The sequence below is a fragment of the Puma concolor genome, chromosome D1 (genome assembly GCF_028749965.1).
Source record: "Puma concolor isolate L17-30 chromosome D1, mPumCon1.1.hap2, whole genome shotgun sequence".
Taxonomy (NCBI): Eukaryota; Metazoa; Chordata; class Mammalia; order Carnivora; family Felidae; genus Puma; species Puma concolor.
The window spans coordinates 34,454,708-34,472,186 of NC_141676.1; the positions used below are offsets into that span (position 1 = coordinate 34,454,708).

General features: G+C 35.5%; 1 protein-coding gene across 4 annotated transcripts in view; it reads right to left on the reverse strand.

Annotated features, from left to right (window-relative positions):
* ANO3 (anoctamin 3) overlaps positions 1-17,479 on the reverse strand; it is a 440,478-nt gene that overhangs the window by 97,381 nt on the left and 325,618 nt on the right. For all 4 annotated transcript variants that reach the window (XM_086677790.1, XM_025927974.2, XM_086677791.1 and 1 more), the window contains 5 exons: positions 15,476-15,520; positions 10,075-10,206; positions 7,587-7,693; positions 4,875-4,930; positions 921-1,042 (listed from right to left, as the gene is read on the reverse strand). In XM_086677790.1, the coding sequence (XP_086533916.1) occupies positions 921-1,042; positions 4,875-4,930; positions 7,587-7,693; positions 10,075-10,206; positions 15,476-15,520 (462 nt within the window). The remainder of the gene's footprint in view (positions 1-920; positions 1,043-4,874; positions 4,931-7,586; positions 7,694-10,074; positions 10,207-15,475; positions 15,521-17,479) is intronic.

Genomic DNA, 17,479 nt, shown 5'->3' on the forward strand with positions numbered 1-17,479 from the left:
TCTGTCAGTTCTATCAGTTTTCTTCTGGGAACAGTTATGAGTTATTCTTGATATTTATATTTCATAAAGAATTCAAAATATTAACATATATAAACTTATGAATGCTTTTTTCTTTCATTATAAGAATATTTATAGTTAGCTAGAAACTTAAGTCCTTTTTAATATATATTTTCCTGATTTTTTTTAAAAGAACATATTATCCCCCACAAAAATTAAATAAATCATGAATGTGAGAATATTTGGAGACTAATTCAAGTTGAGAGCAGTTACTCACTAGAAATATACTTCCTGGAATAGAATAGATACACACAAAATCTTTGTTGAAAGACAAGTATATGCATAGATGCCATGTTGGTCATTTTCCTCTTTGCTCTCAGATCCATTTTCTGCCTTTCCCTGTTTTGGTTTGTTCTCACAGGGAAGTCAATTACACAGGTTCCATTGGAAATAGCTCCTGGTTAAGTTGGGCCAGGAGTCAAAGGTGGAAGGAAGAGGGAAACAAGATCTTTCCTTCTTTCTTGGCCATCCTCCAGCATAGCCATGCCTTCTCCATGGTTCCACTTCCAACACTCAGTTTTCTGCACACAGTCCTAGTCATGGATGGTATAGCTCCTGCCCAAGGGCCCAAGGAGTGGGCTCTGAAATATACTCTATCCCATTTTCCCTCCAGCCTTAAGGTTGTTAGCAATTTTTTGCTGTTGCCTCAGTATTCCTGCCTGATTTCCCAGCTTTCCTATCCCCTGTATAACCAAATCCCTAAGTTAAGTTTCCTTTATTGAAAGACCTCTAGTGGCTTCTTTTTCCTAACTGCATCCTGAATGATATAGATGATTTGGTGGCTAAATGAAATAATTCCAAATCTATGAAAATGACAACAAAACAACATAATAGAGCATCTAATATTGATCCATCCACATTACCTGATTAAATCCAAGGGCTGATGCTTATACCACATTCCCCAGCGTGCCCAGCGCTCATATAATAGATGCCTATTATTCTGAGGTCCATGTGTTTTGATGGGTTGGCTACTCTTGTAGGCTCCCTGAAACACATAAGATAAATTGATACACATTCTCTTAGTATATGTGAACTAAATCAGAACTGCTTTTACTATTTTTGTCCCTACAGAACAATTTAACAGCTTATTGAAAGCTGAAGAAATTTTAAACTTAAGCCCATCACTGGAATAATGTAGTAATGCCTTTGTATATTTCTCTTTCATTGAAAATATTCTGACAGTCCCTTAAAAATCCTTTCTTAAAGTCCCTTTTTAAACCAATGAGGTTCCTTTCATTTAAAATAAAGAATTTAGGTTTTACTGTTTGTAACCTCAGGCCTTTTAATAAACACTATACCCTCACCATCATTGAGAGAAATTGTTGTAATCTTTACTTCAGAAATTAAGAGTATTATTCTGCTTTAAGAAGCAATTCAGTCCCAGAAAATACTGATTTCATTTACAGAGGCTAAGAAGGCAAATGTTCAATCAAAAAGTGTAAGAAGTCTACGTCACAATTGCTATTCAAGGTTTTAAATTCTAGAATACTTAAAACTTAATTTAGATAAGCTATTCCAAAAATGGACACATTTTCAGGTTCTTTATATCTCCCCTCAAAAACTATTGCACGGGTTACAATTTCAGACACAGAGAATATATATGCCTTATAGAGGACAGTGTTTCCTGAAGGCTGAACTGCTTTACACTTATAATAAAAAAGGAGGGCAATAGATATGGCAACTCTATTTTCTAAACCAAAACTTAGGACACAGGATTTGACAAACTCCCTCTCATTCCACTGTGTGATTCTACTTTTATAAGCAGTTTAACCAAATTTTAAAACAAGTGGAGTTATGCCTTAGCTTCTTCATGTAGATGATGAGAATAAGAATAAATATTAATGATTTCTACCACAGAGGAGCTTTGTGAGGGTCCCTTGGATAATCACTATAAAGTGCTATGCATGCACATATGAAGTACAAAATCAATTTTAGTTAATTTACAGAGTTTGATATATTGTGGCCATTGAAAAGTAGAAAACTATCATCTGAGTGATCCCAGACAACCAGGGGTGTGAGTTCCTACAAAGAGAGAGGACACCTTGAATCATGGTCTGCAAATGCCTCAAGACTGAAATGAGAAACACATGTGGATTTTACCTCTGGTCTTCTAATGAAATGGATAAATTGATTAGGTAAAATGGGAGTACAGGTAAAGTGCTGAGGGGCTTCAGGATGGGCGACTGCAGAATGTGCTACTCTGGCATGTAGATGATTTCTTTTTTTTTTTTTTTAATTTAATTTAATTTTGAGAGACAGAGAGAGAGAGAGAGAGAGAGAGAGAGAGAGGGTGTGCTTGTACAAGCGGGCACATGAATGGGTACACAAATGCGGTAGGGACAGAACGCGAGGGAGACAGAAGATCCAAAGCAGGATCCGTGCTGACTGAAGAAAGCCTGACTCAGGGCTCAAACTCACAATTCGTGAGATCATGACCTGAGCCAAAGTCCACCGCTTAACTGACTGAGCTACCCAGGTGCCTCAGCATGTAGATTATTTCTAAGCTGAAGATAACTAGGGCCAATAGACTCAAGAAGAATTTTTTACCTACCCCTTAACTTCTTAAAATAATTTAGATAGGAAGGCTATGAGAGGAAGAGAGGTATTACCAAAGATAACTTTTTTTTACATAAGAAATACTTATATGCAAGACATGGCAAGCACTGGCTCATCCAATATTCATCCTCTCATCGTCCTGTGAATTGTCTCCCTTCCCTGTCCCTTCCCTTCACAAGTCCCAGATGCCTGCCCTCTTCTTCTTAGCTCAGGATAGCATATAAACCTCAATTGCCTGACTGCGGGAGAGCCTCTCATGTCTTTGTGGGGATCCTATACATGCATAAGTAAATTTGCTTTTCTCCTATTAACCTGCTTTATGTCAACTTAATTATTAGGCTAGCCCAAGAACCCCAAATGGAAGAAGAGAAAAGTTTTCCTCCTGTGGTGCAGTTCAAGTTTTCTTCCCTAAGAGAGCCCAAGGTTTTTAAAGGCTAAAGATCAGAATCTAAGAAGATGAAAGTGAAGGTCAAGATTTCAAGCATGGGGGAGGTCCACTTGGGAAAGATTTGTTTGCTTGTGCAGTTGGACTGGCTTGTTAAGGTAGACTGCTTTGAGATCAGGTAAGTAAGGGAAGGTGAACCAAAATCTCAGCTTTCTTTCAGTCATTCATGATCATCTTTTTAAAATACCTGATTTCCTTACCAGTGGTCACCTTCTCAGTGGTCAGACATAGGTACTTCCTGGGTTTTAGGGGCTAAGCTTAGAATCCCTAGTACATCATTGTTTTAATTCTGCTCAAGAACCTCAACCATACTGTTCTGGATTGACAGTGACACCAGGTAGCTATAAGAGAAAACTGACTGCAATGATGACCCCTGCTGGTCCATGTATTTCCATCTCTTTTCAGAGAACCATGTGCACTCAGTGACCACTCCCCCTACCTCTTCATAATAATCCCTTCCTCCAACCAACACACAACGAGTGGGAAAATGACTGTTATTTACAATCGATTCCTAATAGTTTCCAAATTTCATACAAGAAAGTGTCAAACTGTTAGAACACAGACTAGTTATATAGATGAAATTACTTACACAGAGAACAAACAAAACCTTCTTTTGCTATGAAGCTCTCCCAGGGCCTTAGGTTTGCTACACTGAACACTTCACCCCTTACAGACTACGTCAAATCTGACATGGTGTTTAATTTCTTTGAGCCTTGTTTCTGTATCTCTAAAATGAGAAAATAATAATATATACCCCCCCAAGATTACTGTCAGAGTAACAAGAAAATAGGTGCACAGGGCCTGTCTCATGAAACAAGCTAACATATTACCTGTTATTATTCTTTTTCCTACTGTGAGTAGGCATACCACAATGAATACAAGCACTGGAGTCTGGCTTCTTGGTCTTAAGTCTGTGCCTTTAATAGCTTGTCTGTGCCTTTAATAGCTTTTCTGTGCCTCAATGATCTAGCTTAAAAAAATGGAGTTATTATTATTGTCTATCTCAGAAGGTTAGTCTATGGATTACATAAGATAATCCATATAAAACACTGAGCTCAGTGCCAAATAGGAAGTGCTCAATGCTTTTTATCCCTTATGCGTTTTACTAGACTATGAATTCCTCAGATATAGGGATTACATCCTGTGAATCCTCAGCCTTTATAAATAGAAAGGATGGGTCTTGAGATTGCAGACATTATACCTCTAAAGACCCTGTTCTTATTTCAAAATGCAAAATTGCCTTAAAAATAGTGTGTGTGTGTGTGTGTGTGTGTGTGTGTGTGTGTGTGTGTGTATGTGTGTGTTTGTGCGTGTTGGGAGAGGATGTTCAAAACTGATTCAAATGTCGTTCGTGACTCAGCAGTAGAATTCACCATGGCTTGGAGCAGGCATTTCTACTTAAAATTAGTAAACAGGTAATTACCTGGCAGAGAATCGCATAAATAATGGGGTGTAGGTTTTTGTTGTTGGGTTTGTCTTAGGCACAAACCAGAACTTGCCCTGTTTGGGAGTGGTACGGATCCCAAGCTGGGTCAAGCATGGAACTCTGTGTTGGAACAGAGGAAGGAGGTCAGAGTGGTTGAACAATGTTCCTGAGTTCTCTCTGGGGCCGCGACTCCTAATATGGGACAAATTGCACAAAGGTGCTGGAGCACAGGGGCCAGTGTGCAGCCAGAGATCATAATGGGGACTCAGAAAGGCCCAGGGCCACTTGCTGACTGAATCCTCTTACAAGACGGCAGCCAGACTTAAAAAAAAAATCAGCATTTTGATCATGAGAAACTTTTTTTAAATTGAAATTGTATTTCAAAATTACCTCATGTGGAGGAAAAGCTGCTATATATGAGCCATTATTTATAAGTTTACAGATACCTGGAAAGAGAAGAAAAAAAACAGTTTTTGAGTCTGTTGAAAGAAGACTTTCCTCTGGGGAAACACACATATACTTGGGACAACAAAGTAACTTAACAACTTAAAGCAACCCAAACAACTGATACTAAAAAATCTATTTGTGTCCTGACAACATTCAGCAAGGAGATTTCTAAGGTACTAACATATGGCACTTTGCCAGATCACGAAATAGGAGGCATTTTAATACCATTTGGGATCACATGAAACTGGAGCAGGGTTTTTTTCTGCCTTAAAACAACAACAACATTTGGTCAAAAAAGCCAAGGAGGTCTCCTCTCAAAAAAGAAAACAAGTTTCAGAAGGATATTGGTCTTGTGAAATCTTTAATAGTGAACCAAAGAGACAAACAGCAGTATGTGACACTTCTTAAAATCTCCTCCATCTCAGTGACAGTGTAGTGAAATGGACATTCTCTTACTGTCTTTGTAAGATTAGATATTGGGAAATTTGGGGAGAATAACTTTTGTTGCAGTATTATTTACATTGGTAAAGAATAAGATCATTGTACATCCAAAATTGGGAAATCATTTAATTATTATGGTACATTTATATAAGGTGCTTAGTAAATAACTGCAATTTATTGAATGCCTAGAATAGAATACTGTACAACTATTTACAATGTTTCAGACATACTAAACAACTTGATAAAATATTCATAAATACTTTCAAAGAGGGACAGAAAATCATAAACACTGCATGACTCTAATGATATATATACATCATATATTATACATATATATAACACAACATATATACATATGTGTGTGTATATATATATATATATATATATATATATACACACATCATTATTAGAATCATGCAAGTTTATTATGTATATATTCAGTATCATTTTGGGAGAGTGACAACTGGGTTTGGGGACTTTCAATTTTATTTTTATACTCTTCTGTGTATACTGTATGTTCCACAAAGGGCATAATATGTTTGCAATCACTTGAAATGTCATAAAGACTACATAAGCAGATAATGCCATCATTTAGACACACTTTTAACTTGTATTCTGGATTCCTCTATTTTTATTTCTTATGTAGAAAACCAGGTGTCAATTTTTTTTTTGTAAGGATTTAGTGTCTAAATTAGCTATTTTGACTACTCTGCAATAAATAAATTATTAATCAGAGGAGAACCAAAGTCTGAACTTTCCTTTTTAAAAAAATGACTTGACATAGTACATTTGACTTCTGTGGCACTATATTTTAGTACAATTCAGTAGAGACTGGTCCAAGTTTCCAGTGTGTGTCAACTTTTCATTTGTAAGGATTTTAGGACATAACTAACATTGAATCTCTTTCATGTCTTGTAATTTTCACCTTAATAAGTAAAAGACCAGCTCGACTGTTACCCACTGTTTTCTGCTCTGCACTACATAAACTGCAATTTCATTTAATTTTTCTAGGTGAAATTTTCTTTTGCAATATACATGTAGTAGTATCATACCGCTACACATTTAAACAACACAGAAATTCAGAAAGTTAAAATTAGCTGTTATTTCACATTCTAGAGATAATTTCCAGAAAGTTGTATATACATTCTTTCAGACTTTTATCTTTTTATGAATGTGCGTTTAGGAAATGGGATTACATTAGACTTATAGTTTGTTGTTTATTTGGAGTTTTTTAGACTTACAGTTTTTAATCTGTCCGTTTTTTCACATGACTATACATTGCAGATTTCTTTCAAAGTCAGTAAATGGAGAACTAACCACTAATTTTCAATTTCCACAAGTAAGGGGTCTGTGTCGTATGCTTTTTGTGACATATAGCATATAACTGATGTTTGATAAATTTGAGTCAAGAGTTAAGAATTGAGTTAAAAGAAGACCATGGGGGATGGTAAGGGGGAAAAAAAAGTTACAGAGAGGGAGGGAGGCAAATCATAAGAGAGTCTTAAATACTGAGAACAAACTGAGGGCTGATGAGGGGTGGGGGAGAAGGGAAAGTGGGTGATGGTTATTGAGGAGGGCACCTGTTGGGATGAGCACTGGGTGTTGTATGGAAACCAATCTGACAATAAATTATATACATATATATATATATATATATATATATATATTATATATATGTTTATATATATAATATAAATAAATAAATATATATATGGAAAATAATAATGCAAAAAAAAGAATTGAGTTAAGAATAACAGTTTTAAATGGATGCATTTATGGCAACAAAGCTAACTTTTGTCAGTGCCTAATGATGGACAATTAAACTGTTTACAATTTTATTCTACTCTAATCTTTGTTTATAAAACAAAGCCACTATTAACAAACTTCTACATATATTATTATTCAAAAGTCTGATTATTTCTTTAAGAAAATTTTCAAGAAATGAAATTTCTATTCCAAAGTGTTAGCACTCTTCATGTTTTGATATGATACATATGGCTAAATGCCCTTGAAGAAGCTTTTGTTGTTATTGTTTTATTTAGTTCTGTTTCACTGAAAGACTGAAGAAGAGAATACTTAGAGTTTGTGCTCAATGCATTATATCCTCATATTTAACGCATGAGGGCAAAGCTTCAGATGTCAAAATAAATATTTCTGGATATAATTAGTAACAGCAAATTCTACCCTTTCCATATTTTTAATTAGTGTTCTTACCCACTTTTGATATTCCATTTTCATATTTGGTGTGCTGTAGCATGTGATAGACTATCCTGCTTCGAGTAGCATTACTGAAGAATGTGTCCTTATTGTTTATTATGAAGCTGTTAAGATAAGGGATTTGTTTTAATATTCAAAGCAGAGCACAGAGTTCAGCAACAGTTACAAATTCGTAGGTCTTCATCCATCTGTTTTCCCATTAAAACTAATGCATGAGAGGTATAGTAAGTCAAACCATCCTCTTAAAAAAATCAATTGGCAGAGACAAAATATACTTATAAATAATACAGACATTATCAAATATCCATTTAAGTATCTTTCAGTTTATAAGGAAGCTTGGATGTCCTCATATTTCTTGTTTAGCATGAAACAAGGACAGCATTAGATTGTCCATTGGCTCCCGTAAATTTTGTACTCCCTTAAGCAATATAGTGCCAAATAGAACACATTAAAAATTGATATCATTTGCCCATACCACACCTTCCAAGCTAATTTGTCTTGTTTTTAGAAGTTCAGCAACGAGTGACAATAGTTCTCCCTTTCCATTCATGCCCTGTACTCTACCCAGGTAGGAAGCTTTGCAAAGAGGAACCATATTAGAGCCAATGAGTAAAGAGCAAAAGGGTGGTCTTGACAGGAAAAGATGGGTCTGTTTTAGCATCTACTTTGTCATATGCCGGGAGCCTCAAAAAAATGGAAGCATGCTCAATTTCTACCGCTTCCTTTTTCCAGTTATCTCTGTGACTAATAATCTGCCTTTTTTTTTTTTTTTTGGCACTTAGTACTGAAGTATTAGGTCTTCTATGATTCTTGTTTTCTCTTTACCATCCATATTCAAGTAACTGCTGAACTAATCAACTTTTCTACCTGAACTGCCCTTCTCTGGCTTTGAGCTACTAGGTCCTACTGCCTAGGTTATGAGAAGAATGTCCTCTTAACTGGCTGTCCAATTTCCAACCTGACTTTTCCAGGATAGTTCTGATTCTTAGAGCACTCCTACTTTTAATGTTTCAGCATTACGTGCATAATTAAATTTTTCATTTTCTTCTCAGGTTTCTATTTTTGCATTTCAGCCTCTCCTTCAGTCTGATCCCCTACAGCTCTGGCTTCTTGCATCTGATTGTTCAAATTGTAGAATTTATCACACCTTAAAATGTCACACTTCTTTTGCTGTCTCGGCATTTTGCTGTCTCTAATGTCTTTCTCCCCACCTCTCTCCACCTTCCTCCACATTTTTACCTGCTGAAAAGGACTATCTTCTTCAAAAAGGCTTCCTAGATCGTTTCCTCTGGATGTAGCTTCCCCCTCTCTTGTACAAACGTGCATTGTATTTGTGTCTTTCCTAACATGTTGATTTTACTCTGCTTTGTTTCATGCTAATCTGTATACTTGTCCATTTTATTAGCCTCCAGGATTTTGATATTGAGCTTTTTGTTTTGTACCTGGCTATGCACCAAGTTACTATAGCTGCTCTGTGCTCTGTTAATTCTAATAATCAGAAGCAGTGTCCACACACTTCTTTTACCATCAGATTGGTTCAGAATTCCGTGAACAAATATTTCTTTAGAAGGTTAAGTTCAATTTTTTCACGGAGTTGCATTATAGAGGGAGAAAACACATGGTATATAAATTAACAAATAAGTTGCAGTCCCTGTCTTCACAGTATTCCCAGTGTAGCAGGGCAAACAGAAATGTATAGTAATAATTAGATAATATAAGATAAACATAAAGATAGGGAAATGCACAGTGTGAGACATTGGAGCATTGAGAGGCAGTATGAAATGGGATTCTGGACCACTGGACATGTTACAGAGGCAATAATTAATGGGAACTCTCTCCTCCCAAATATTTGATTTAATTCATTTGTTTCATCCTGCCTCTCAACATCTATAAAGACAGGGACTGTGTCATATCCTCAATTTTTATTATGAAAAAACTCAATAAATACTAGTAGAATGAATTTAGGAATAGAGACTTGTTGGGATGTAGACAAAGAATTATGCAACAAGTCCCTAAAAAAATTCTCATTCATCTTAGTTTCATACAATTAGACTCAAGTGGATTAAACTAATAAATACATATTAATTATATGTAATTATATATAATTTATTAATTAGAATAATCCATATTCAATCATGTTATTTAATAGCAATTCTATTCATATTACCATTACTGTTACTTTGACTGGGTATTTACCACCATCATAATTATTTTGAAAGAACTGGGAGCTAGACTGTTGGCCCATGAGTTTACAATTAATTATATTCATTACTTGAATGTCCCTAAATCAGCTGATCAGGAATTAATAATGCTCACTGAGTGCCATTGGTAAATTAAGTATAAAAACGTTTTAATAAAATGATACATTCTCTGACTTATTTGGCAAACAATGGAACTGTTCCAGGGTATTTTTACTTTATCAAAAACTCCTAGATACTGAAAGGTATCAAGGCAGGTGGTGGATGAAAAAGAAATGTGAACTTACTGGTGAATCCGTGCACGGCTGAAGGGGCCTGTATAGCAGTCTGATTCCTCCAGGTGTGGAAAAGCTGACTTGTCGAGAACCATTGGGTTTTGGGACATCCATTTTTTTATCCTTCTAAAATAATTTTGCACACTGGAACAAAGTCACAAGAACTAGATTAGGTTGCATTCCAGAGTCATGCCTACCTTCCATCACCATTCCGAGGTGGGGGGGGGGGAGGTGGGGGGCGAGGAAAGGAGTTCCAAAAAGACAGTCATACCCACACACGTGCATTTCTTTTGTTCTCACACAAAAGACATAAATTTCAAACCAAACCAAACCTTGCATTTGCTTAAAGTCAGTGTAACTAGGTTATCCTTATGCAAAATATCTTGTGGAAAATATTAAAAAATCATCATATATAGAGACGTGGTAGGAAAGAGCATAAACACAATAAAAGTAGCATGATACATCTATCAAAGTTGTGAGTGCATAGATGTATGTATGTATACCTATACATATGTAGCTATCGATTATTCCCTGATTCTTTGAAAAATCTACAGCAATGTGGCCCTACCAAAAAGAAAAAAAAAGAAAGAAAGAAAGGAAAGAAAAAAAAAGAAGGAAATGAGTACAACACACCCAGCAGAGCTGTGAGCCTCTGCCTTGATAGAAACAGCGAGGGCTTTGGAGTCAAGCAAAACAGTTCAAAGGCAGCATGGCGCCACGGGAGCTGTGCGAACTGACAGATGTTACTTAACTTCTTGCCTCAGGTTCCTCACTCATCAAAAACATATTGACTTTGCTGGAGACTTGTAAGTTGGTGTCTTCTTAAGCTTGATTATTAACAAGTTGAGGCAAGGAGCCTTCGCAGTACTTTTAAGACTGATGGGCAAACGAATCCTCTGAAGATCTTGGTAAAAAGCTAATTCAGTAGGCCCAGGGTGGGGCTTAAGATCCTGCATTTCTAAGTAGCTCCCAGGGGATGCCCATGCTGCTATCCACTGGCTGCACTTTGAGTGATGGGTTTAGCACAGACACTAAATATATGACATTAAGATACTGTTTCAAGAAATTTTACATCAGGATACTTCTTCGTTCGGTCTCAGCTTTAGATTACAGTCATAACCCAGTTCTTATGTATACATACTGACTGGAATCATCTTTACTTTACAAAGAAAAAAAAAAAAAGCAAAAGAAAGAGACATAGACTCCAGAGATTGATTCTGAAAACTTAATTCTGAGTGACTATAGTAATTATGTTTACTTAAAAATAGCACAATATTCACACACCACTTACAAGGTTCCATCTTTACCAATGTTGGGGCTCTTCTGCAATAGCAAGAGTCAAAGTAGGAGGAGAGAATAGTTTCCTAGACAAATACAATGCTTCTTAATATCTGCTTGGTCAGCTCTGCTTACGCTTTAAAAAATTCAGTATAGCAATGTGCAGGCAGCTAATAGTGTATCTTAGGAATTATTTCATTCAAATCTGTTATGGTAAAATCAGTATGAATCATTTGAAATAGCAATCAATTCCTGACCTAAAGTTTGGCATGTGGAGAGTCTGGACCTTTCCTTTGCCAGGTAGGTTATCATACAGATGCCAAGTCATTTTTGGTTTTGGAGGGACCAAAGAATTACTTTCTAGCCTAGAATAATACATGAGCAATATCTGAAGTGTTCCCTTTGCTTCTTCTCATGATAACAAAAGCTTCCGAAATCACAGAATATCTCCATATTTCAGTGACTAGTGCACAGACACTTACAAATTACTGAATGGATTATATAGCAATCACTCCAGCTTTTCAGACTTAGCACAGCGAGGGAAACAATGGGGTAGAAGGTGGAGGATGAGCGTCCCAGGACCTAATTTGTCAGTTACTGAAATTGGCAAATTCAATCTTGGAGTTTCAGGCTCCTCATCTCTAGAGAGAGGATGTGACTCTATCTGTCCTACCTTGTTAGGTGTCTGGAAGGATCAAATAGAAGGATACATTCTGACTGGACTTAGGAAATGCTGATGAACTACAGATCCTGAGGGCCTATCTCTGACCACATACAAACATATTAGAAGTGGAGGTGAACTTTAAAAACATTTAAAAAATAAAAAGGCTCTCACGCCATCACTGATTTTCTACAAAAATAAACAATATTATAATTAAGACTTTTCATATACACTTCCCACGAGGAAGCAAATGATTCTGATAGTGAAATGTGGTCAGGTCTGGATTTGAATCATGGGATGCAAAATTTTGGATTATTACTCAATTTCCTTGATTCTCATTCAATTTTCTCCTATCTTAAAGGTGGGATATTTTGAGAATTAAATATGTAACACCTGAATCCACCCAGTACTCACTAATGTTTATGGTAATAATAAGGAAAGAGAGTGTTACTACTCTGTCTATTAGTATCAGTCTCACCAACACATCACCAACATAATCTAATGCTTTATCTACACTCTAGCGAATCTGTGTCACCTTGGCCATCTTACGGACTCAAGACTTCATGGATGGCACATTGTGGAGATGACTCCTAATGGAGCTTTAAGTTCCTTTGCTAACATCAATGGAAAGCAGAGAATTCTTGGAAATTGGTAAGATATCTGGTTAAAGGGCCAAAAGAACCCAGTCAGAGCACAGGCTCTACCCAACCAGCTGTGAAAGCCGGAGAATGAGGCACAGGGTGGTGCAGAGTGGTGATAATGGTCATTTATTTTACCTGATCTGCGAAACCAGTTACTCTTTGTTCTGCCTCCCTGAAGGGTTATTTTGAAGATGCCTTGGTAACTGAATGTGAAAATGCTTTGTAAACAAATGATAAATAGCAGCAATAATAAAACTACAGCCATTTTCTATCAAACTGCCAGGAGAAATGATGATCTTGAAAAGCTGGATAATTGCCTGTACATTATTCACCACCTAATGTTTACTGGTCAAAATACCCATGCACAAAATATCTTTCCCACTCCAATAAAGGAAAAGCACAAGTGAAATCTAGGTGAACATAACTGATTTTCATTTCTCTCTTTCCAACTGTATACAAATTAGGTTTTAAATTTTTATAACGATGGTTGTTATACACACACAAAAGAAAGCGAGAAAACACTTAAATTTCTTCTCCAAAGTTAAAGTCTGAAAAATATCAAAATCAGTCATTTCCTTAATTGAAAGTCTACACTCAAGCAAATAACAGGACATTCTTTCTCAGTTTAGTATGTCATATACATTTCTAAATGCCCGTCCTATTTATTTGTACCCTTCTCAGATGCATCCAAAAAGTCAGTAAATACTTATCACTATTTGTAGTGAGTAAATTGTAAATACTAGTAGTAAATACTTACTACTATTTTTTAGTAAGTAAATTGTAAAGAGGTAGGTCATAGTAATGCTTAAAGTAGTTTAAGAATTATTTGGAATAATATAACTGAATTTTCATTTTGTGAAATTAAACAGAAAATAATAATAAATACAAAAGATAATAAAACATATTATGATATACAATATGGTGTTTATTTTTCTAGTTTACTTTTAAGTTTGACCAAAACAGAAAAAAAATACTTTTTCCACTATTAAAAATGTTTTCTATAGAGTCTAATATACACGTTTATCACACTTTCCAAAAGCAAATGCACACTAAAACTAGATTATATAATGTTACATAGAAATTCGTTGCTATTTTAATATACAGGGTTTTATCCTTCTGCAAGTCTCTGAAAGAAAGATGTTTATCAGAAAACTCACTAATTATGTAGTAGCAAAATCTCACTAATTCTATAGAGCACACTGAACTTAACCCAGATGTGTTATCAATACATCCAACATGATGCAGGCTCATGTAGAGAAAACAAAACAAAACAAAAAACCCTCTGCAGTTGTAAATTTGTATTGTTGTGACATTCCAATGACTTTTACTTTATTATAGAAAAATAATTTTGAAAATCTGCTACACAGACGAGGACCAAATACGTCCAAGGGAAATGATAAAACCTCATTCTAAATCTGACCATGTTGGGGCGCCTGGGTGGCGCAGTTGGTTAAGCGTCCGACTTCAGCCAGGTCACGATCTCGCGGTCCGTGAGTTCGAGCCCCGCGTCGGGCTCTGGGCTGATGGCTCAGAGCCTGGAGCCTGTTTCTGATTCTGTGTCTCCCTCTCTCTCTGCCCCTCCCCCGTTCATGCTCTGTCTCTCTCTGTCCCAAAAATAAATAAATGTTGAAGAAAAAAATTAAATCTGACCATGTTAACCTGACAAACAGAAAAGTCTGACCTGGCTAAGGAGCATAAATAATAATTTTATTATTTTAAAGAGATTTTTAAGTACTAGTTCCATTAATATTCATTCTAACTTCAAATTTTCCCCCCTATGATTTACTTTTCCTGTCACCTGTTCCTACCACATCTAAATTTAATGCTTAAGAGAGTCCAACATTCCCCTATCCTAAAATTAAACTTTTTCCTATTCTAATGTTCCAAATTATATTCAGACACTTTCTTTGGTAAAGGAATTACATTTATGGAATCCCTTCCTAAAGCATTCTGATATTCACACTATATGATTCTAGTTTTGTGTCATTCTGACTTGTAATATCCTGCAACATTATTCAATAGAGTGTATTTTGTCCCATTGACATTCCGCTTTCGTTAACGAATTCTTTTGCAAGGAGCAGAAAAACAGCCAAGTGTAAGAAGCCTTTTGTTTCTAGCATCCATTAAATGAAAGCTCATTTTCCTCAGTGAAACAGGGCCAAGGTGATTCAGGTGGGAGAGTTTCTCCTGTCTCAAGGTTGTGGTTTGATTAATTCCTTTGTCATAGCTACTGTTACCACAATATTTAGAGAGAAGTTTTGAGATGATGCTCTTGAAGAAAAGTTTGTTTTGAATGCTAGAATATGAGAGGCAGCTCTGTTGGTGAAATAAGAGTAGGTCTGTGATTCAAAAAGATGCTGTGTGGCCTTGATAAACCACTTTGTCACTCTGGATGCTAGTCTTTCCTTGACCACCTTTGTCAAATAAGATATTTAAATTGAATTAGCCAGAAGATTTTTGCCCTGTCTGTTCTTCTATTACTCTAGTGGGTCATCGTTTACCCATCAATCCTGGTTTTATAACTATTTTTTACATTAAAATCTCCTAAGAGGCTAACTGGCAATTAAAATCCTCCTGCCACAACATTACATCAAGAGAGGATTCCAGAAATGGCAATGGTAAATAGAAAAAAAAATAGATTATCTTATTGTAAACATGGTTAAATTTGGTGTAAGTCATTTTGGAAATTGTAGAACAAATCAGAAAAGTTTTTCTTCCTAAAATTTACAACTGCTGATGTGGGTAATTAAATGTCTTCTTTTTATTTCTTTTTCCCAAATGACAGTGGTATATAGAAAGCATGGTTGTAAACAAAATATACATCACCACTAACCTGCCCATTGATTTGCTGCTCCGGTCAGTGTAATAGCATTTTTTCCTGAAAAATAATGGATACAGCTGAAGAGAGTCACGTGAAAAAAGAGAAACCAGTGAGTGACTACATTCAATCACATTGAGTATTTTAACACTCCAACTTCCGCCCGCCTATGAAATACATGAAATAAGCCAATATAATAGAGTCAGAACTTTGAATATGCCTTGTTTTAATTTCAGAATCTAAGTTAATAACCAAAGAATTCTGATACATCAATACATCACTTTTGAATATTTTATTTTTAAGTCCATATTTTGACTCTGTCTTCTGCTACACAATGCATAGTAACTGGATCATTGGCTTACATGTTATATGAAGTCTTTCATTCATCCATCCATCCATCCATCCATCCATTTATATTTCTATCCATCTAAACATATATGTAATGAATGCTTATTATTTTGCAAGGTGTGTTAAAGTATAACCATTAAAAATTTAGACAAAAAAAGAGGGTATTTACCCTCAAAGAGCTTCCTTTATAGTTGCAAAGACAAGTGATAGCTATAATAAAGTGTGATAAGGCAGGAAAACAGAGAGGGCTATGCGTGTACATTGGAACAGATCTCAATTAGTATTTGTAGATGAAGGAGAAAGGAATCAGGCAAATCTTCTTAGAGCATGTGTTTTCTGTGTTGAATCTTGATACATGTGTAAGAGTCATCCTCTGAATAAAATACTTAGGACATTCTTGACATAATTATAGGAGCAACACCAACTATTGCAAGATTCAGGAAACTGCAACTACTTCAGTAATCTCTGAAGTATAAACTGCAAGTTGAGCATAGTGGTAAAAGGGATGATGAACAGGCACAGACAACAAGGGGTCCTACCACTGATTCTAAGGTTTTGGATGAATTACAAAGGGAAAACATGGAGTATTTTGTTTTAAGTAGGTGTATACCATGTCTGATTTTAAACAAACTAAAAATTCTGGTGACGGGGTTAATTCAACTCTTAAAAGATTCTTACCACATCCTCATTTTGGAGCGCAGGAATCTCATAGCCTGGGCCTTCTAAAATGACTCTTTATCCCCACCCACCAAAACCTATTTCAGAGGATCAGTAAATTCCTCCCTGTGTGGTATATAGAAAGCAGGGTTGAGTCAGGACAATCAATATGTGGTCCTAACTGTGTTATTAACTGGTTAGAAAAGTTGAAAACCTTCTGTACTACTGCATTTCATTGCAAACACTGGTTATATTGCTAGAAAAGAATTTTTTTCAGTTGTCCCTGCCATACCTCAATACTAAATTCAAGTGTGGAATTTCAAGGTTTGCTACATCCATCTTAAACTCATTTAATTATCTCCCCATTTCATTTTTTCAAATATATAGAAATTTGCGTGCATACATAATTCGATCCCCATTGGAATATAAACCCATCTTCTTTCTGAACTTCCTGTACACAGATTGGCTTGCATTATTTAGACATCATTATATAACTGATCACTGACTATCTTCTACAGGAGATTGGGCTTCTTGAAGATAGTAGTTTTATTTCATTTCACTTTGTATTCCTGGTGTATACTTGGTACATCATTTGATAAACAGTAAGTGCTCAGATGGCTGATAAGTGTTTAATTTACAGTTGAATATATTTCCTTCAAGGCCTGAGACCACTTTGCATTTAATAAACATTTGCTAAATGAGGTATTATATATATATTTTAAAAGCTAAAAATGTAGAAATTAGTTTAAAATAATTTTCAGCACAAAAAAATCTAGGACTGTTATTTAGAGGAGATAAAAATTATAATTATTGACCATAGGTATGGTGAGGTATATTAGAAAAGCAAGGGAGGGACGTTTGGATTAAACACGATTCTATATTTATCTTATTGCTCCAGTTTGAAATTTTTCATAAACATTTTTTTGAAATGTTTTGGGAACAATAAGGAAAAATGAAGGAATGAAGTTATAAAAAGTGAATATACATACTTTTTAGACCATTAATATTATGAAA